Consider the following 23,509-nt stretch of genomic DNA (forward strand, 5'->3'; position numbering starts at 1 on the left):
TTAGTTATTTGAAGGCTTCTTCTATTTTACAGAGCAATGCAGAGAAGACGCTTCTTTGCACGATGGGATGCGCTAAAGTTTCCAGAATTGAACTGGGGAGTACCGAAGCCTCTCAATGCGGCTGATGAATTAATATTATCAGCCGACAGCAGTAAAAATAAACTGATCGGTACATCAGTTTACGCTGGCCATATTGTTGGCAGAGCCTGTGTCGTGACCACTATATCAGAAGTGAGTTTTATAATTTAATGTTGGCATTACATACACAGCGGAGGTGTGAAAATACTTTAAAAGTATTTTTTGTTAACCCATGGCTGTGATCAAGAAACTCATTTTAATCGATAAATACATACCCTCACATTACAGGCACAGATTTTCTATGCCTCTCATCACTACATAATGTTTGCGTAAATTCAGATCCAGTGACATCCCGTACAGGTAGACAGGTCACAATGTGCTCAATCGGGGATTATTTAATAGTTTTTAGTTGTCACATCATAGAATGAAAAAATTAAACACAGTTGCATTGTAATATATAATATATCACTGGATGATACGCAATGACAATATTATGAAACCATATCACAGTAGTCGGCTATTTCATCAGATTATCAGTCATTAAAATTAGCTTTCGTTATAAAAATCTCATTAAAAATCATAGGGTGACATTTAAAATTTGCTAACGAAGACACATTGCTTAAAGACATCGCTGTACAGATTCCCAACAAAAGTAATATTCGACAATGAATAAAATATATTTTTTGTTAACCACGTATAGAACTGTGGATGAACAAATTGAATTAAAATAATTACTAGATAAAAAGAACATTTTATATACCACATTTTTAAATTTTCTGTTGAATCATATAAACTTGACAATTCTATGTATCAAATAAAAACTTTTTATTGTACTTGATAGAAATACTGAATAAATATTATAGAATACTGAAATGTCATTTTGACATATCATATTGACTTCCATAGTAACATTATTAATTTAGTTGCTAGGACCCCCTTAGCAACCAACAATAATAACTTTCCATACAAAACAGAATTAATTGAAGATGAATTCAAATCTGCTTAAAAATGGCTAAAAGTATTAAAAGAATGCATTGTCGTCGTGTTCTGATATATTCTAAAAGTTTCAAATATCTAGCTAGTCAGGAAGTTAGTTAAAAATCTTCAATTGTCCGATACAAATCTTGGACAAACAAGAAAAAAAATGTACTGGACTCACAAGAAAAAATCTGTACTGGACAAACAAGAATACCAGCTAATAAAAACGTGGTAAAAATAAGAAATTCAGTCGGTGCATAAAATGCAAATAAAAATCAGTCCCAACTGTAAACATAAAATATTAATACTATCGAACAAAGGTACTTGATGGAATTTAAACTTAAATTCTAATGGATTTAAGTTTTGTTCTATTCCATTTAAGTCTTTTTTGCGACCCAGGTTTCGTCTTTCGGAATCTTCAGGTGCCGTGTACACTCACCAAAGGCAAACACACACTATTGTGTTTGCCTCATTCACCAAAGGCAAACACACACTACTGAGTTTGCCTTTGGTGAGTGTACACGGCGCCTGAAGTTGCCGAAAGGCGAAACCCGGGTCGCAAAAAACGACAAATGGAATAGTACAAAACTTAAATCCTTTAGAATGTAAACATAAAACTAACTAAATTTCATAAGCTAGATTTGTCTGAAAATCAATAAGAGATTTAGGATCTATTCTTCTTAGTCGCAATTCGTGAAATATTATCTCTTCAGAGGCATGTTGGGATATTCTAGATATAAAAATAGCGATGAAATAAATGCATAATAGTCTAGCGGCATAGCTGAAAAGCTAAAAAATTGTGCACTTTTGTATAAAATCATTGTGGCATGATGAATAGGCATATCATATGAATCATTTTTAAGATAGAGCTGCAGGAGCTTCTAAATACCAAAATGGTAAAAAAAAAAAATTCAATGATTTCCGTCTGATTTTATTATTTTATATACCTAAGTAATAATAGTTATTTCAAGTTGAACTTCATTTTGTAATTGGAATCCTATAAAATACCAAGATAGTGGTCAAAATTAAAATTTTCTATAAATATGATCTGATTTCATTGATTTTCAGTTTAGGTATGTATTTTATGGTACTGTCACCTCCGAAAGGACTTCATCTGGTATCAGTACTGAATACTAATTCGAAGTAAGGCTTACCACCGTTAATTAATATCGCTGCATTGGTGGCTTGGCATAATGATTCTGGTTCACAATACTTCTCTTTAGATGTTCGATCGTCTTAAAATGTAATGTCTCCCAGATTAACCACCCAATGAGTTAGGCAAATGATTATCAGCCCAGTATTTGTATAAGAAAGTCTGCCAATCTGTCAAGTATACTCTGCTTAAACACGAAAATGATGATTTTAATTTTTTACTGAGGTTTATGCATAGAGGTATTAAATAAAAAAAGAGGCAAAGAATCGGCTTTTCATATTTATATATTTTGGTTTAAATTGATTTTCAGATCAACCAATTAAAATGTGGAGACATTCTTATAACACATTCAACAGACGTCGGTTGGTCTCCGTACTTCCCCATACTAAGTGGAGTCGTTACAGAATTGGGCGGACTTATATCCCATGGTATGTCAATTTATTACGACACCAAACTTAATATGCAATAAAATATGTAAAATTATTCTTTAATCTTTAGTTGAAACTACACTGTGAATTATTTCAGAGCAAAAAAAGTAGATTCATATAAAATTATCTTGTCAAAAAAAGTATTTTTAATGATAATTTTTTTACATAGGAGCTGTTGTAGCGAGAGAATATGGGCTTCCTTGCATCGTCGGGGTTCAAGGAGCGACGTCTATCTTCACTACAGGTGATATGATTTACTTAAATGCTACGGAAGGTTTCGTCGGGGATTTCAATAATGATCGTGCACCTGAAACTTTTATTGTATCTGAATAGGGATGAATTTATTTATCACATTCATAGGCACTCCAATTAGTGAATATTGATGTTTTAAAATAGATTGTAAAAAGATATTTATATTTTAGTAGATCAGAGACAAAACAAATATGGATATGTGGTTAAGTCTAATGCCTAAATAGTTGTACAACAAATTGAGGTGCTGAGGATTGAGCTAAAACAAGTCACCGGTGACAGTGTTGCCAACCGTACTATAATTATAATATGTAGTGCAATAAGTACTATAATTTTGATTCTGCGAAAAATGTAAAATACTATAATTTTACCCCAAATATGCTAAAAATTCTATAATTATTAAGGATTCAAGACGAAAAATATTCCTGCACTTATAGTCGTTTCAGAAATACTATAATTGTTACACCTTTGTTCTGTGCGTTGAGTAAATCGACTTATTCATTTAAATAATATGTAGGTAATTGTAAATTCTATATAATTGTTTTGAACATTTTGAAAATGAGGGCTTATTCACAAATTTATACTATTCCACAGAAAATATTGATAGGTATTTGTTTATTAATGTTTTTAGTATTTGAAGAATGACAATTTACTGACAAGTCAAGCCAAAATATTCAAATTATGTATGATTTATATGATAATAATAATGACAAATTATTTTCCTCTTCTCCGTGGAATATAGTCAAATATTTTAAATAGAAAGATTATATTTCTTTACCCAAAGCAGTTACTTACATGTTGGAATCCTGTTTGACATATTATAAATATGTATGCGATCATCAGAAAACTGTTAGGCTGCGCGCACACGGCAAAGCGAAGTTTCGGATTCATCCGCCAAACGACGTTTGCGTTTTATTTGCGAGCCGATTGCGTTTTAAATGCGTGTCAAATGCGTCAATATTTCGACAATGCTGTCCAAGAGAAAACACGGTTTTCAAGGGGATTCATAAACGCCTTTTTTGAAACTGCACCCTGCTGCGAGAGTATTTATCTTTCATTACAGTGGCGTACAAGGGTAAATAAATCAATATAAAATCAGTACGTAATATTGCATTATACCTACATTTATTTTCCCACTATTGCTTCTTTTGGAGCTGGACTGTTTTATATCGAAAGCGTTTTGAAAATTACCTATTGTTGAGCCTATTATATACCATCATCATCAATACTATCGACCGAGGGTACTTGATGGAGTTTGAATTTAAATTCTAATTGATTTAAGTTTTGTACTATTATTATTTATTAATACAATAAAAAAAGATTATAAGTTAATACACGAAGAAAGGGTAAAAACCTTATTACCTAGATACCTACTAAGTAAAGGATTAAGTACAAAAACATAATATTTTGAATAATTTGAATATTTGCAGTATTCCAAAAATCTGTTGTAAATACTATTAATACATTCGGTAGGTAAGCAGTTTTACAAAATACTCGTATAATAAAAAGTTGTGACACAGCACAGCTATGAGAAGAAGTATTTCACGAGAAGAAAGGCTCGCCATATCTATACGGTAAACTAAACTATTATTATTTATTTTGTAGTATGTACTTATTTAATTAATTTTTTTATTAGTTGACACTGTCATCTTCTATAGATACACTAAAATGGAAACGGGTACTAATAATAATATATTGAAGTGAGAATAATGAATACCCACCTACTACTATTGATAGGTATGTGCTTGTGTACTTGTATCGGTACAAGTATATTTATATTAATTATTGTTTTTTTGTTATAATATATTAGTTGCGATTAATTGACAATAAAATTTTGATAATTTATCTATTTAGCCGCTACAGTACCATATTATTCAATTACATATTCAAAAAAAGTTGGTAGTTATGAATTCAAAACACCTTTCATAAAAAATAGATTGAAATATTAGTAGGTATACCATCATCAATACTATCAACCGAGGGTACTTGATGGAGTTTGAATTTAAATTCTAATTGATTTAAGTTTTGTACTATTATTATTTATTAATACAATAAAAAAAGATTATAAGTTAATACACGAAGAAAGGGTAAAAACCTTATTACCTAGATACCTACTAAGTAAATGATGAAGTATAAAAACATAATATTTTGAATAATTTGAATATTTGCAGTGTTTCTAAAAAAACCCGTTGTAAATACGATTAATACATTCGGTAGGTAAGCGTATTAAAATGTCATTTCTCGTAAACAATAGTTTTCTCGTTGTGCAATATGTTGGGAGTTTAATAATATTAACTAATGAGAGATGTCACCAACTGTAACTACTCACTAAATAAAAAAAAACGAATAAACAATGTTAAGGTATAGTTCGTAATATGCAAATTTAAATAATTTTTGATGAATACCTATATACCTATACCGAAAATATTTATATAAGTACCTATAGATACGTATTGAATTACCCACCTACCTATTCATATTATATGAAATACATATTTAAAATAACACCATTCTTTTGGGAAGAATACAAGTAAATATGCATTTGGTTATATTCGATATTAAATAAGTATGTATCTTTAATAGAATCATGCCTCCTTTTTAGTAGTAGAATCTTTATGTAGGTATCGAATCTATAAAATATTTTTATTAAATTTAATCTGTTTTTAAGCGTGAAGGCTCGCCATAACTATAAGGTAAACTAAACCATTATTATTTATTTTGTAGTAAGTATGTACTTCTTTAATTATTTTTTTTATTAGTTGACACTTTTATCTTCTATAGATACACTAAAATGGAAACGGGTGCCAATAATAACATATTGAAGTGAGAATAATGAATACCTTCCTACTACTATCGATAGGTATGTTCCTGTGTACTTGTGTAGGTACATGTATATTTATATTAATTATTGTTTTCGTGTTATAATATATTATTTGCGATTAATTGATAACAAAATTTAGATAATTTATCTATTCACCCGCTACAGTAAAATCTATAAAATATTTTAATTAAATTATATCTGTTGCTCTACATTGCATGAACGCCACTGAAGCAATGGAGTAATTAATTATGTCATACAATACGTGCCATGAATATACTACCTACCACATGTTCTTTTAAATCTTCCCATTTAGGCCAGGACCGAACTTTTGAAAGCTGAAATTTATGGGGGCGCGTATTAAGAAATATTACTGATTAACCACATAATTATGTTCAGAAAGGCCTAATAAATTTTATTTACCAATGACAAACTCATGACCGGATGAGTGGGTATTTTTCATTAAAAACTTGGGTATAATGTAAAGGTTTAAGCCTACGCAATCTGCACCTAGCACATTGTCATATATAATAATATGAAGAATGTTAAATCTCAGTCGGTTCCATGACAAAACAGGACAGTGACAAAACAGAACATGACAAAACAGAACACCTGGAGAAAACCTGGCTGTTCTGTTTTATCATGTTCTGTATTGTTATTGTTGTCGAAGTCATGATGAATTGTTTGCAACCAGAAAGATTCACTTGAATGATTAATGCTTATTTGGACTATGTCTGCATTTGCGTATAGCTAACAAAAATCCGCATGAAAGTCATTAAAAATAATTTCTACACTATGAAAATATCATCAAATTAAAAAACGCTTTCGATATAATATAACAGAATTCTATTCCAAATCAAGCAATAGTGGAAAAAATAAATATAGGTAAAATGGTAAAAAAGAAATACTTAATAATTATGTAGGTAATGTTTACATATTATATTTTTATATTTTATTTATCTTAGTTCGCCACTGGCGACAAAAAAAAGGTTTTTTTTAATTCTTCGGATAGTGCAATAAATAAATTCTTACATAATAACACTAACGGTGAAAACAAAAAGTACTAATATCCATAATAGCTATAAGTTGGCGAACACAATAAGGCTACAATATGATTATACTATATAATTTATTACTTTAGTCCGAAAAAATTAAAAAAATCTTCCTTCTTTCTTAATTAGTGTCATCAAGAATTTCACAGTGGCGTTAATGCAATGGGGAAAACAGATATAATTTAATTAAAATATTTTATAGGTTTTTTGTATATAATTTGTTAGAACAATGTAATATATTATTATACCTATTGTATCTTTTATTAAATAAACATTTAAAACATATTATTCATAAACATTTGAAATATCTCCCCTTAAAATCTGTTCATATTTCCAATAGAATATTATTGCTTAGAATTCAATAGCTACATATTAAAAAGATAGCTATTGTAATGAGACTATATCAGGTAATTTCGTGTTAGTGTACCTACTAATATTTCAATCTATTTTTTATGAAAGGTGTTTTGAATTCATAACTACCAACTTTTTTTGAATATGTAATTGAATAATATGGTACTGTAGCGGCTAAATAGATAAATTATCAAAATTTTATTGTCAATTAATCGCAACTAATATATTATAACAAAAAAACAATAATTAATATAAATATACTTGTACCGATACAAGTACACAAGCACATACCTATCAATAGTAGTAGGTGGGTATTCATTATTCTCACTTCAATATATTATTATTAGTACCCGTTTCCATTTTAGTGTATCTATTGAAGATGACAGTGTCAACTAATAAAAAAATTAATTAAATAAGTACATACTACAAAATAAATAATAATAGTTTAGTTTACCGTATAGATATGGCGAGCCTTTCTTCTCGTGAAATACTTCTTCTCATAGCTGTGCTGTGTCACAACTTTTTATTATATTTTGTAAAACTGCTTACCTACCGAATGTATTAATAGTATTTACAACAGGTTTTTAGAATACTGCAAATATTCAAATTATTCAAAATATTATGTTTTTGTACTTAATCCTTTACTTAGTAGGTATCTAGGTAATAAGGTTTTTACCCTTTCTTCGTGTATTAACTTATAATCTTTTTTTATTGTATTAATAAATAATAATAGTACAAAACTTAAATCAATTAGAATTTAAATTCAAACTCCATCAAGTACCCTCGGTTGATAGTATTGATGATGGTATACCTACTAATATTTCAATCTATTTTTTATGAAAGGTGTTTTGAATTCATAACTACCAACTTTTTTTGAATATGTAATTGAATAATATGGTACTGTAGCGGCTAAATAGATAAATTATCAAAATTTTATTGTCAATTAATCGCAACTAATATATTATAACAAAAAAACAATAATTAATATAAATATACTTGTACCGATACAAGTACACAAGCACATACCTATCAATAGTAGTAGGTGGGTATTCATTATTCTCACTTCAATATATTATTATTAGTACCCGTTTCCATTTTAGTGTATCTATAGAAGATGACAGTGTCAACTAATAAAAAAATTAATTAAATAAGTACATACTACAAAATAAATAATAATAGTTTAGTTTACCGTATAGATATGGCGAGCCTTTCTTCTCGTGAAATACTTCTTCTCATAGCTGTGCTGTGTCACAACTTTTTATTATACGAGTATTTTGTAAAACTGCTTACCTACCGAATGTATTAATAGTATTTACAACAGGTTTTTAGAATACTGCAAATATTCAAATTATTCAAAATATTATGTTTTTGTACTTAATCCTTTACTTAGTAGGTATCTAGGTAATAAGGTTTTTACCCTTTCTTCGTGTATTAACTTATAATCTTTTTTTATTGTATTAATAAATAATAATAGTACAAAACTTAAATCAATTAGAATTTAAATTCAAACTCCATCAAGTACCCTCGGTCGATAGTATTGATGATGATGGTATATAATAGGCTCAACAATAGGTAATTTTCAAAACGCTTTCGATATAAAACAGTCCAGCTCCAAAAGAAGCAATAGTGGGAAAATAAATGTAGGTATAATGCAATATTACGTACTGATTTTATATTGATTTATTTACCCTTGTACGCCACTGTAATGAAAGATAAATACTCTCGCAGCAGGGTGCAGTTTCAAAAAAGGCGTTTATGAATCCCCTTGAAAACCGTGTTTTCTCTTGGACAGCATTGTCGAAATATTGACGCATTTGACACGCATTTAAAACGCAATCGGCTCGCAAATAAAACGCAAACGTCGTTTGGCGGATGAATCCGAAACTTCGCTTTGCCGTGTGCGCGCAGCCTTACCAACTCATTTTTTAAATTATCTCCCATTTATCCTCGGGATCTCAATTATTATTGAATTCAACCAAAGTGGTCTGATTCAAAGAGACATATTATGCTATGATAATTTTTACTGTGTTATAATAATATTACTATAATTAGATAGGTATGTTTCTAAACATAAATATAATTTTTCTCATTGACAAAAAGTCAGTCTGATAAAATTTGTATGTATTTAAAATAATAATTATGTAAGTATTGTAAAATATTATGGTGTAATTTTATTTTTCTGGTATTTTATACTGTAATAGTACCTAAAAAGTATGAATTTAATGTTTTTGATACATTCCAAACATTGCTAATAAGAAGTTTTCGATGACAATTTTTTTTTTATGTTCTTTACAATATTATGTACATGTATTTTGTATTTCGTATGATGTTATATTATAATAATGATATTATAAAAGTAAAATTCTATTTTAAACCGACTATTTTTGATTTCTTACCTAATTCCCTGAATATATAATGTCATGTTTAAAACATCATTAGATTATATTAATAGGGTGATTAAAAACTGTAAAAACCTAAACTAATTTGTATGTTGCATAAATAAAAATCATGATATTAATTTACAACATGTACTTTATTATGAAGTTTCTTTACAATACGATATTGAAATTGGATTTGCATATTCACTCCCGATATGTAACTTAAAAGACACGATTGAGATACTACCGAACCTCGATAACCTGGACAAGTCGATAATTTTAATAAGACAGGAGTTATTCTCACTCAAATATTTCAACTTTTTAATGAGAACATCGAAGGTTTCCGTTTTTTATTACGGACATACTTATATATTATGTACCATGACATGCAACTATCACAGCAAAACATGGCAATGTCTCTATAGTCGACTAGAAGTTTATATATCTGACACGTGAAGGTTTTCCTGCAACATGCAACCAAATATTCATTTTCTTATGAATCATTCTCGTCTGGCGTCTTGATAATTTTTTCACATTATGATCATCTTCATAAGGACACCTCATGTATCTTTTAGGCGGAAGAAATACAATTTGAATCCCTTTAAGGTCAGCGTCTTAGGGAAATTGTGAATAGTCACGTGGAACGTTATTTATTTTTGTATTACTTTTAACATCTCCCACTTTCAATTGGAATCTTGTATTGGCTTTAACAGTGTTATGCCTATATGATTTTTCTTCATACACGGCATCAGTTGGGTAGGATGGTGTTTTGGTGAGTAGCTGGGAATGTGAATTATCTTTGACTTTTTATCACCACAGAGGAGTCAAAATATGAAGAAGTTTTTCATGAGTGATTTTGATTGGTGCGTATGGTCTCCTTGAACTGACATGCCGTTTGTGTTTCTTTTATTATCTGCATCATATTTTGTTTTAAAAACCTTCATATGAGATTCTAAATAAAACAAATCATCAGTAACATTATCGGTATCTTCTTCCATACCGCAAACCTTGTTTAGTTCATGTACAAGTCCTTCCTCGTGATTTAATTGGTTCGGGGATAGGTTTATTGAGCTGATACATCATTTGAGTTTATTTTTTTCATGATTGGTTTGTATTTTCATTTTTGTCTTGCAAAACAGGATCGAATATCATCCTATTTGGGTCTGTATTAAAACTTAAATTTATATTATCAACACTTATTCTTTTCTTTATAGGTTCTTCAGTTACATTCATGCGGTACTTATATGTTTTTTGGACTGATTCATCATTTGAGTTTTCCATATTATAATTTTTAGGTTTTGTTTTATTAACATTCTCACTTTCAATTTTGTCTTGGGGTAGGGAATAAAATACCTCATTATCAGAGAGCTTATTAAAACCTAAATTGGCATTATCAACTCTTACACTATTGTTTATAGGGTCTTCATTTACATTCGTGCGGTAGTTATATGTTTTTTGGACTGATTCGTCAAATGAGTTTTCCATATTATAAATTTTGGGTTTTCTTTTATGAATTTTCTCTCTCTTTTTCGTTTTGGGGTTGAGAATTGAATACCGTCCCCTCAGCGTATTTATGAACACCGAAATTGGTATTATCAATCATTATTCTTTTGTTTAAAGGTTCCTTATTTTGATTAATGCGGTATTTATATGTTTTTAAACTGATTCATCATTTGAGTTTTCCATATTATTATTTTTATGAACTTTCTTACTTTCATTTTCATCCTTCGGTTGAGAATTATTGCAACCTAAACTAATATTTTTTATCATCCATTACTTTTTTGTCTATAGGTTCTTCATTTTGATTGATGCGGTTGGATTGGACTGATTTACTATTTGAATTTACCGTTTTATTATATTTTGGTTTTGATTTGGGAACTTTCGTAATTTTATTTTCATATGGCAAATCCAATACACTCCTACTAATAGGAAGTCTAAGAAAATTGATGTTGATATCGACCCATTCCCTTTTATGTATTGACTTTTTCTCGAGATTGGATTTCTGTTTTCTTTTGAAAAGCTTTTTGATCTTTTGATTATTAACATCTGTAGTATTTTTTTTGGTATCTCTACTGTCATAATTTATTTGTTGTCCATCACGGGTAACTTCATCTTCATCACTTCGATCGACAACATCTGGGGGAATATTATGATCTGTTTCAAAACCTGTATATTAAGAGGGAAGAAGCATAAATAAGCATTTTCTTGGAAAAACATTAATCTCTTCTACTTCAAGCCTATGTACTGAAAATCAATTAATTACCTTTTAAATCGATAAAATCTCCGACAGTTTCTACTATTGAAATTTTTCGTTTTTGTTTATCGAGGAATCCATCAGTATTCTGAAAAATAATATACATAAATATGTATAAGTACTGAAAAAATAATGAACTCTGATACCTACCCTAAATTTTTGGCTGCGAGCACATGACTTTATAATTGAATTTCAGAAAAACCCAGTGAAATGAAAAAATGTGCTGACACATTATGAAAAATAATAATTTTATTAAATTGATTCGTCGTACGGAACAAAAATTAATATCAGTATTTAATTTTACCTTGTGAGCATTGCTATCCATTTCAATATTATTATATCTCTCATTGTATATAACCGATCTTAGATTCTTTTCGGATTCTGAAATATTAATTTTGGTTATGATTAATTACATTCTTCTAAAACAAAATAACGGGTTTAATAAAGAAGGAAGGGTAATAATTTGTTTATACTTTGTTAATAATTTTAAGTGAGAATTAAAAACGGTAACCATATTTGATTTACATTATATGGATAGACGATATCTTATTGAAATAAATTGTTGTAATGAACGTACATAATTATATACCTACTATTAAAAATATTGTTTTCAAAAACAAAAATTCTAGTAGGCTCTGAGGTGTTTACAAATTATGTTCCTTCTCAGATGTTGTGAATTATTTGTTGAATAATAGAAATAATATATGAAATTGCTGTAAATTGAACTTATATTTTTAAATGTTTACATACTTTTCATAACCGTTTATTTATGTCTCGAATATTCGTATATTATAATATTAAAGGTAATGATTATTTTATGGCATGAGTACACTGCCCGCCTACGTTTTAATCGGCCTCATACTATAAACAATCTATTAAAAGTAAATTTCCATTTCCGCTGCGAGTTCAAGCATATGGGACCTCCATAGAATGGAGATATTAATTATCAAGGATTTTATAAAAGATCGCTCAACTCATGTCTATTTACTGGATCCAAACTCACTTTGTGAATGTGATCCAGTGGCGACATTGGAACCTGGGCGTTCCAGTATCTACTTCTTTTATTTTTCTGTTAAACATCGCAATAGGACATGGTGGCCAATTACAGTAAGTACTGTAGTAGTAGCAATGAAACAATCGCAAAAACACCCAGGCTTTGAAAAAATCACATAAATGTATATTTCTCACCGGGAATCAACCCAGAGCGCACAGATGAGAAGCCGATCTATTACGCATTCCACTACGAGGGTCGCTCTGTGCGCATATACAAACAAAAAAGCTGAATATAAACCAGATAGTCAAAATTTGATTCGATAAATATTCTCATAGTATAAGGATTTGACCGCAACACAGTATGGGTATTTCATCAATAAAATTACACACCTCGGTGGAAATGCAATCGGAAACATACTTTATTGTAAAACTATAAAAAAAATTACCCGTCAGCTGGTGTATTTTTTAAAATGGAATGTCTTTTATTTGTAGTTCTCAATTTTTCATCTTTGATATTATTTTCGATATTTTCTATAAAAGAAGTTGGTGGCTTTGATTTCAATCCACCACTTTTAGTGCCTGTCACTGAAAATCATTGAAAACTCTAAGTATATTTTTATTTAGTACTATAATAAATCGGATGATGTGAGACCGCAATTCCACCTGCGACTGCTAATTATTTTTCCGCATGTGGACGGTACCTTCTTATTGTATCTATTTTTCGACTGCGGTCAACAGCATGAAAATCTAAATTCGCTTCTAATCGGAGCATATCCCCTCCCCGCAGAGAGTATGAGATGATAGTGATTGATTTTTTTTTACAGGAAATGACTGTTAGCTATTTTCTAAAATTCATTGGGTCTTTGTTCTGGATGAAACACAGTTTGAAACCGGTGCTAGGTGCTCTACGTGAGTCTAAGTCTGGAAAATCCGTTAATTACATAGAAAAGATATTTATATAATTTTGATGCCCTATCTATTCGTTATATTCATAACAAACATTTGATCACTATGTAAATATTTTTATACCATAAAATAGTACAATATATATTTTTTGAAACCTCTCAATTTAACAATTCGGAACAAAGACATAATTTGTGACCTAACATGATGTATGGTGATTGTACTTATTCAAGTTATTATTGTGTCAAAGTATACATGATACATTTTAATCTATTCAATAAACATTTCTCTCATAAGGTGAACGGTCCGAATACCAGAGGCATCTAGCGGAAAAATATGATGCTTGCAATAATTATTTGAGATGAATTATTGATGTTAGTGTTTTAATCAATCAATAAGTATGTAATTATTTAAAAACGTTCAATATAAATTTACAATTTTAAAAAAATCGTTGAATGATTGATACCTTTATTGTTACATAATTTTACATAACGTTTTTTTGTAAATAAATATTAAATACTATAAATTATTCAAAAATATTTTTAGACACAGAAAACTTAAGACTAAACTTTAATGATATATGTACCTACTTACATAATAATAATAAAATGGGATCCTTTAAAGAATTTTATAACATTTTTTTAAATTGTAATTATTTATCTTTGACTTCAAAAATATATCAGTATTATAAATAATTAAAACACTAAATGTAAATTATCAAAAAATCGTCTCAAATTACAAACTTGCGCTAGGTGCCTCTGCCTCTGGTAGGCAGATACACCATTCACCTTAAATACTTTCAGTGGAATTGTTTTACTGATCAATTTTTATTTCCCATAATTTAAAATTATTCATTGCCCGTAATACAACATCTTCTAATCAATATTTTACACAATATACACGATGTATGGTGATTTGATAGATTGTAACTACAATGTATATTCTTTACCTTCATCTTGATATATATGATATATTCTATGATAATTTCTATGACCAAGAAAAGTAGAATCAAGTTGGGATAATCTTCATCCAACAGTGGATTAATCCAGATTAATTATCATAAATTTTGATAAATATATATCGGTTCAAAAAAAATACTATTTATAGCCATACGTACAAAAAAAAAAGAATACTCTCTATGTGTGTACACATTTTTTGATGATGACGTTACATTTATTTTGAGGTTATGGGTACCAATTTAATTTTTGAGACGATGTTATGAATTAATTCGCATTTAAAATCTCTCGGGAATATGATTAAATTGAATAAAGTATGTGTATCAGTCGATCCGATTATGTATAGTTTGTCAAAATGCATTTTAATATAAATATCGCACTCAAAAGTAAATTAGTACTACAGTGTGGCAAACATGTAAACGTGACAGCCATAAAAAAGTATTTAAAAAGAACCAAATTTGGAATCTGTGAAATTAGGAGCAGTGGCGGACGCGGCTGTCAGAAGATAATTTACATAATGAATTGTACCAAAATCATGGTTTTCTCACCGGAAAAAAGTGCGCTAATGTGTACATAATGACATTTGAATAAAAATAATCGATTCCGTTTGTCAATAAGGGATTATAGACTTATATAGGATTAAGACGTCATTCTGTTAGGACAGAATAGTAGGAGTTAGAATAGAACAGTAAATATGGCGATCGTATACGGTATGTAAGAAGATATCGGATATAAATATCACGTACCTGTAAAATCATAGAAAATTTCTGAAGTGTGTTCAATTCAATAGGTAGATGAATCGGTAGCGCACATTTTGAAGTGAAGATTTAAAAATAACAATAAAATGTCGCTTAAATGAGCTGTTGGTGCGTTTTCCAAAATCTCTTAGGATAATAATATATAGGAGATAATTTTTGTGATACACTTACTTTCTTGATTGAGCGCCCAATATATTTACACAAAATCAAAAAGTAGGTATAATATCCGAGGAGGTGTTAAATTTGATTGAAGTTGCACTAAATGTTGTCAAATTCATTTTGTTTCTAATTGTTAAGTGTGGACATGCTCAGCGTAGGTCAAAATGGAGCTTTTATTGCATTTTTCAAATGCAATTTTCGCGTGCTTGAACATGTAACCTAACCGAAATTTTTTTTTTTAAATGGTACATGTTCATACACGCGCGTTAATATCATTTTACTCTCTACTTCAATTATAGTTTGTCAATTTATGGCTACGGCCATATGTTGTAGCTTAACCACTGGGGAATGCTAAAAGAAATGGCGTATTTCAAAAAAACACTACCTTATTCTTAGGTCAATATGATACCAGATGGAAGTCTCCCACAGGAGCCTACCTCAAAGGATGGACCGAACCATCAACTTTCCCATACCCCACAGCCTACGTCCACTCTTCGCGGTTCTCGCAACCCTCGACCGAGCAGAGCCCGCCTCCTCAAAAATTCGAATTCACCCACGCTCCCCCCAAAACACAGACGCGGCCTGTCGAAAACGGCCACTCGCGCCGCCACTAGTCAATCCGCCGGTAAAACAGAGCGCGATGACGCCAGCAATCTGACGGTTGGACGCGCGCGAAAATCTCTCTCGCCACGGACCCCGAACAAGAAGCATCTCCAGATTCTCCAGCCAAGCCGCAAGCCCCGATCCTATCTATCGCATTGGACGCCGAACAGCAAGCATCGCCTCAGACGCGGAGCCACAAGCATTCTGAACAGCCCAGCCAGCATCTCCCGCCAAAAAGACTGCATCGCCAAGCCGCAAGCACTGACTCTCGCCTCGGATGCCAAGCATCAGCAGCCCAGCCCGCAAAACCGCGTCTACAACCGCCAACGACTACCCTGCATAGCGATAAAATAAACTACTGCCAGCAACCACAACGTGCGTTTCTCTCAATTCTACCCAGCTTCTGGCCTGCTAGTGAAACGGCCTTCACCATTCTCCTCGACGGAGAAAGGCCAGTATCAAATAATTATTATAAAGCAATCATTATTCGTAGGATGTTTTTCACACTTGAATGGTCAAAGACATAGCTTATAATTAGTATCTTTAGAATTATCTTCAAATGTGTTAATCTTGCCCATTTTTTGAATAATAAAATGCCTAATTCTTGTCAAATTTGGGATCACAGAGATTATCAATATAATTTTTTATCGTAAATATTTCACTATAATAATGTCGATATAAATTATACTAATGGTTTTATAAATGCGTTTAAAAATTAATAAATGTAAAAAATCTTAACACCACTGCACATATAATGCATATGTACTGAAATATGACTATATTCTAAAACATTAGAGTGAGAGGTTTAAAAGAATACTATTTTATCGTCGTTGCGCCTGCAAAATCCGACAAATATTTTTTTGCGAAAATTGGTATTTTACGCTATGTGATAGAACAACACACAGCGGATAGGCCTGTAAAACCCGTTTTCTAATATCAAAGCTACTTTAGAAAAATTCAAAACAAGCTATGTATTTTCATTTAAAAAATGGCTTCAAAATACTCTATGAAGAGTCCGTTCACATATCGCATTTTAAACTAAAGGAAAAAAAACTTACTATTGCGCCTGTTAATGACACATACCGGAGTTTGCGTGCCGAGTCTTGCTTCAAAACGCGCTTTTTATGGTCAGTCTTGTTGTGATTTGCAGCCAGGGAACTCATATCTTTTCTGTGCTTGCAGCACTAGTGCATTATAGTTGATTATTTACGTTCGCCGAAAAATAATATTTAAGCTATAAAAACAGTGTGAATTTACACAGAACCGAAAAAAATTGACAAGTCTAAGTTTGAAAAATAACAATCCCTAAAGTTATCTATGCATCGAGATTATCATTTCTTTTACGATAATCTCAAATACTAATTTTGTTAATAACTTAGGTACCTACCTACTTACCTTTTTTTATTTTTTTAAAATATAACAATAGCTATAAGAATAAATAAGAATAAGGTTTAGTTTACTAGTAGGTAGGCATTATGACTGTTTATTAATAGGCATTATTAAGAGGTTGATTTGTTTTGTTAAAATGTTAAGATGATTATTATGTATCTTGTGTTGCTTAAGAATATTACTTGGTTTGTAATACTAGTTACCATTTTTTTCTTATTTCGATAAATAAAACGTCATTTGTCAAATTTGTTTAATTATTTATCCATCCTACTCTGAACACATATTTTTATTCCCCCTTCACTTGATAATTACTTATTTATATGTCAAATTTTGGTTGGGAAGATAAAGGTTTGTTCAAAACAGACTATTGGCTTTGTTAAAGATGTTTTACGCATAAAGTCAAACATCATTCAATTATGGAATTATCATTGTAAAAACCCGGTGTAAAATGCGCTGTCTAAAATACACGTACTTACAATCCGCTAAGTGCTGCCCCAACCACAAAGCGGATTAAAAGACCCAAATAAAATCAGCTATGTGTCTTTCAGCCACAAAAAAAAATATTACGACCAAAGTGCTAAATATTGTATTATAAAATATCATTTATACTGAATCCGAAGTAGGGATCTAATTTTCGGTTTACTTACTTTGAAAAAAACGTGAGTCATTGTTGAATAAATCAGTTTTTTCCTTCTCCTGAACAGTTGTGTTTTTTTACATAGCGGATTTTGCAAGCGCGGCGACGTTATGTAATAAAAATAGTTTATGCAGTCATCAAATGTTTAAAATAAATATAAAGGATAATAAGGCTTCAAAATTATATAAATAGATTATCTACAACGTTTAAGGAATGTCCATGATCATGCTTTGAAAATGCAATAAAAGCTCCATTTTGACCTACGCTGAGTATGTCCGCCCTTAAACCTATTTCATTTTACAATAGGCAAAAAGTAAAAAATGTGCATGGTTTTTCTGTGAAGGCAATACAAACTTTTCTATCATGTTAGCAAGTATAAGCGAGATATAAAATATTATTGTTTTCATTTTAAAATACGGTTCAATACTATAAAAAGTCATAGTTACATAAAACTCACTTCCCTCAAACACCCTTGCCCCTTAACGTGCAGTGATATATGAAATAAGGCCAACGTGAGACCTGATACTACTTATAATAATAATGAAGATATATTATTATAACTGAGTTCTTATGTTATAAGTACCTAAGTAGTGTCTGTACTTACCTCGTCTATTTGAGTTGGCTTTATTTCCATCCTGGATGTCGTCTGAATTGTCACTTTTCATCTTATTGTCTATGTCTAGCATGTATTCCTGAAAATTGTCTCCTTGCATTATTTTTTACAATAAAATGATAATGAAATCTTTGTAAATTGGAGTAGGTACATCCCAGTATAATATAGACAATGATTTTAACACCCTTTAAACATTTATATAAATTTTTGAAGTTATACTTCTTTAGGCGCGTTTGGAAAATCAGATCAGAGTGTATTTTTGGCGTATAACACATAATTTATTTTTTCACACAAAAATAAACGCACTCTATTGGATTCGAGCCACCAATTGTTCGGTTATCAGCTGAACACACTACCATTACGCCACAGTATGATACTCCAATTGTGACGATTATACAGTATAATATTATAGTTTAGAATTGTTCCGTTGCCTAGGCAGCGAATTTATTATTGTCGGCCATTTGCAATTTCTTACGTAAACAAACTATTAAACGTCATAGTGGCAGTTGTTACTTTAAAAATAAAAACAACAATAAATAATTATATAATTTAGTAATATAAGTTAAAGTGTATAGAAATAAACCAACGGCGTTCCAATAAGAGGTCCTTTTTCTTGAGTGCGTAATTTAACAAGATAATTAAGAGTTAGTCGAAGAATCTAGGTTATCACAAGTTTTGTTTTTGTTTTGTTACGCCAAAGAAGTATAACTTCTAACGCGCGTACATAAGTACATACACCGATTTTTTTTTCACATTTATATGTATGTTGAATGTGTCATAAATTCTCTTTATATCAGAATTCGATTTATATCAGAAATTATTTTTACCTTCGAAACCCTCAATAAATTTTTCATGAACTGTGCCGCAGCCGCACCTATAAAACATGAAATTCGTATGTGGATTAGATTATTCAGTAGGTATTATTATACTTGCGATATTTTCCAAAGATTAATTATCTTACGTTTTTTATCGACCAAGTTGTCAGTTGTAGCAGATGCGACATGCTTTCGATCGATCTCATCAATTATTTTCCTAATCCAAGTACTCGCCTTAAACATTATAAAATTCATAAATTAATTATTGTGATATCGTGTACTCGTTCAAATTTCATTTTACAACACTACCTGCCTTGCAGTATCCTCTCTATTTTAATAAAAGAGCGAATATGCCAATCTTACACCATTATCTATTTATAAAAAAAAAATGTATGTATACATATAGATACTTAACAAACATCTTTATATAACAATAAGTTAATTTGCCATAATAGAATCTGTTTGAAATCGCCACAACACAGATATTGATATGCGTGTAGCTTCAAATCAGGATAGATCTAACATAGGTATAGTGGAACAACAGTCTTGAAATTCCGCTGATTGCGATTTCTTCTACTGCGCACGAATTACATAGGGTAAAATTAATTGTTGTTAGTGTTATTATTTCTGACATGAACCCTATTGCATAACTTTCTTTCACTCGGCTTCGCTCTAACTATGTCATATTTTCTGTCAAAACTATTGAACTTCACGCTTATGTGGTATGTTTATAGTATTCTGCACATATTGTTACACCTATTGTTACCTACCATGACGTTACGTTGGACAATATTTGACAGTTTTTTTAGATACTACTAATAGGTACATAATAATTATGTAACACACCATACACCGTTACATGGCAGTAAAGTTAACCTTAAGATAACATGCGTATTAGTAATTAACAATTTTCCTCCAGGATCTGTATCAGCAGGCTTCTTTATCCTATCTTTGACAATGATTGATTTTTTGTGTATAATATTTATATTAATATAATAATAATATATAATATTTTAAAAAAATCTGGTGTGCGTTCGCGAATTTTTTATGTTGAATTGATCGGTCGCCGTTCAATCGGGATCGTCAATAGTTTCCAGAATTGTCCCGGTTAATCCAGGATGGTGCACAACCTTTATGACACTGTGTTCTGTGTAATGATTCTGAGTCAGGCATTTATGTGGTAGTTATTGAAATCAGTAATTTATTATGTGGAAGATCATTGAATTGAATATCCAATGGATCAATAATGTGTGATGTTTAAGTGTTTTCTTCATGGTTCCCTAGTTTTCATATTGTATTTTATGATAAGAAATATGTATAAGAATGTAAATTTATAACTTACTTCCTTAGAAATATTCAAAAGTACTGCTTCTTTATCTCCTAATAATTTTCCAATTTTAGGTTTGAAATTCATAAGTTCACACAGTTCACTATAGATTGCTAAGGTAAGAGTAGACAGGCTAAAAAATATTTTTATGATTAGTACACATGAATGTAGGAGTAAAAGCACATTTTAATTAGTACCTATTACAAAATAATCCAGCGGGTTTAAAGAATTCCCTGTGGTCGTTTAGTGGCCCTTGGGTACCACTGTTTGACAGCATTTGTCCAACGGTTGCCCATTCACCGAGCGACACTTCCAGCCCATTGCCACTTCTGCTAAACACCCTCTATCACATCACGCACTCTTGTCTGCCTCCTTATCCGTTGGTTTATTTTGTGGTTTTTTCGCATTATACCCAACATGCACCTTTCCATGCCACATTGCGTTACCTCAGTGGCGCACTCAGGATTTAATATTGGGGGGAGCCCAAGGAGGTGAATGTAAATTAGTCCCATAGGCTCTTTTTCTTCTTCATATAATTATTTTTACATTCACAATACACGGCGGCATATTTGTGCAGTTTCTCCTAGTTTTTATTAAATTGGAGGCATAGTGGCGGTAACCGTTGAGCGTGTCATCAGTGACTGGCGGATTGGAAGTGACTAACAGCAACCATGCTGGACATGTGTGCCTAGTATGCCAAAACATTACTCAAATAATATCGGCTGTGCTACCCGCTTGGTTTAGAAAGCTACAATATTTATGCCGAATTCCACTGAAAAAAAATGTTCTTTTGATTTACATCACCGACTGTAGTGGGTGTAGTCGTTCTTTTTGCCAAATTTTTATCGTCGATTTTTCCATAGGTTCCAAAATATTAATTTAAAATGGGAAAAAAAAGTATTATTGAATTTAACTTATACACAAACCTACTCAACACAACACAGCCTAATTTCTCGTTTATCGGTCTTTTGTCTACCATAGGACCCATATCCTGAAACGGGCCCTCAGGCTAGGATATTTGGCGGGCCCCCTACCTACCGCTAAGATTAAAGGCAGTGTGAAACACTACATTAACGTTTTTCAAATTGTGTTTTAGTTCAAATTAAGGGAGGGTAGTTATACAGTGAATTATTAGCGATTTTTAATACATCTAATTTAATAATGGAGCTGTCGGGTATCGACACATAATAATCAGAAAATATATTGCACAGTTATATAATTTAAAATGTTCATGGCCATGAAGTATAAAAGCACCACAGGCGACTTTTTTTACTATTAAAACTAATTTATGATGTGTGTTTATTTCACTTATCTGGTCAACCCGACACGCCGGGCACCCAGACTAGAGCCCTGTCAGCCCTCCCCAGCCATGACCTACACCACTCCGGAATTCGGATGGACACTGAGAATTTTTTGACAGTTCCATTAGGGATTGGGTTTCTAAAATTTTTGTGTTAGAAATAAAAATCTAAGAAATTTTTCTAAAAAGGCTGCTGGAGAATTGCAAATTATTTTTTGCCATGTTTTTATTTGTCTAAGCAATTTCAATGTTGCAATCTTCAATTTCAATGTTTAAAATCATTCTGATAATTTTTATGTTTGGGGGGTGCCAGGGCCCCTTAAACCCCCCCACCCCCCTGGGTGCGCCACTGCATTACCTACTTCTAATTTTTGGATTTATCTTACATGAAGGGTCCATAGTGAGTACTGATAGCATGTATCAGTTGAACACTTGCCCCCTTAAGACTTAATGGGATTCTTGAAGATACTGTTGACGTGCCCAAATGTGCCTCATGTCACTTTGGTTCTGCAAGCAATCTCATCATAGATATCACCGCCAATTGACATCTGTTTTCCAAGATAGACGTAGTTGTTGAGTCGCTCGATTTGAGTGACATTGATGAGGATCGCTTTTGGTTCAGCAAAGCAGTTTATCATTACCTTTATCTTTGAGTCATAAAGTTCGCTGGATGTACGTGGCAGCGAAGAACTAAGGACCGAGACGATTGGAAGGAGCTAGAGGAAGCCTCCATCCAGGTCTGGCAAAATCACATGCTGATTTTGCAATGTGTGTTTGGAGCCTGAGCATACCTAATAGGTTCAAGAGGCTAACATCTATTTCTCATAAAAACAAAAAATCTGTCACAAAACTTCTCCGTGACGCGGCCAAGATCCACAATAATTATTGTAAAGCCAATTAAAAATAAGGGGTTGCCAATATTTTCATTTTAACGAAGATGATCTTTGTTTATAAAATGAGATTATAGGAACATGTAAAACTGTTTTTATCACATATAATACCTTAACCTTTTTTTCACCATTACTTTCATATATTTGGATGAAAGATGGTTTTCTATAACAACTTTGAATTAAAAAAATAATTACCTTTGTTTCAGAACGGTGCTATTTTTGCTTGTCTTTGTCTCAGTTAATTTTCCAGGAATTTTTTTCTGGGAAACAGATTTTTTTGATGTTGACTGGGCTTCATCATGCCGATTTGCATCAACTTTGCCAACATTCAGGTTTTTTTCGTTTTTCAAAGGCCTACACAAGCATTTCATGCATTTGTTTATGTATACAAAATACATTAATAATATAAGTTTATTGACAGATTAAT

At 31.2% G+C, this 23,509-nt stretch overlaps 1 protein-coding gene across 1 annotated transcript in view; it reads left to right on the forward strand.

Annotated features, from left to right (window-relative positions):
* LOC147072064 (uncharacterized) overlaps positions 1-5,216 on the forward strand; it is a 27,965-nt gene extending 22,749 nt beyond the window's left edge. The window contains exons 21-23 of the mRNA XM_085947646.1: positions 33-231; positions 2,520-2,637; positions 2,807-5,216. Coding sequence (XP_085803772.1) covers positions 33-231; positions 2,520-2,637; positions 2,807-2,970 — 481 coding nt within the window. The 3' untranslated portion in view covers positions 2,971-5,216. The remainder of the gene's footprint in view (positions 1-32; positions 232-2,519; positions 2,638-2,806) is intronic.
* Positions 5,217-23,509: the final 18,293 nt, after the last annotated feature.

This window comes from Rhyacophila brunnea, unplaced genomic scaffold (assembly GCF_057557595.1).
Source record: "Rhyacophila brunnea isolate RB1 unplaced genomic scaffold, BYU_Rbru_1.0 scaffold_2, whole genome shotgun sequence".
NCBI lineage: Eukaryota > Metazoa > Arthropoda > Insecta > Trichoptera > Rhyacophilidae > Rhyacophila > Rhyacophila brunnea.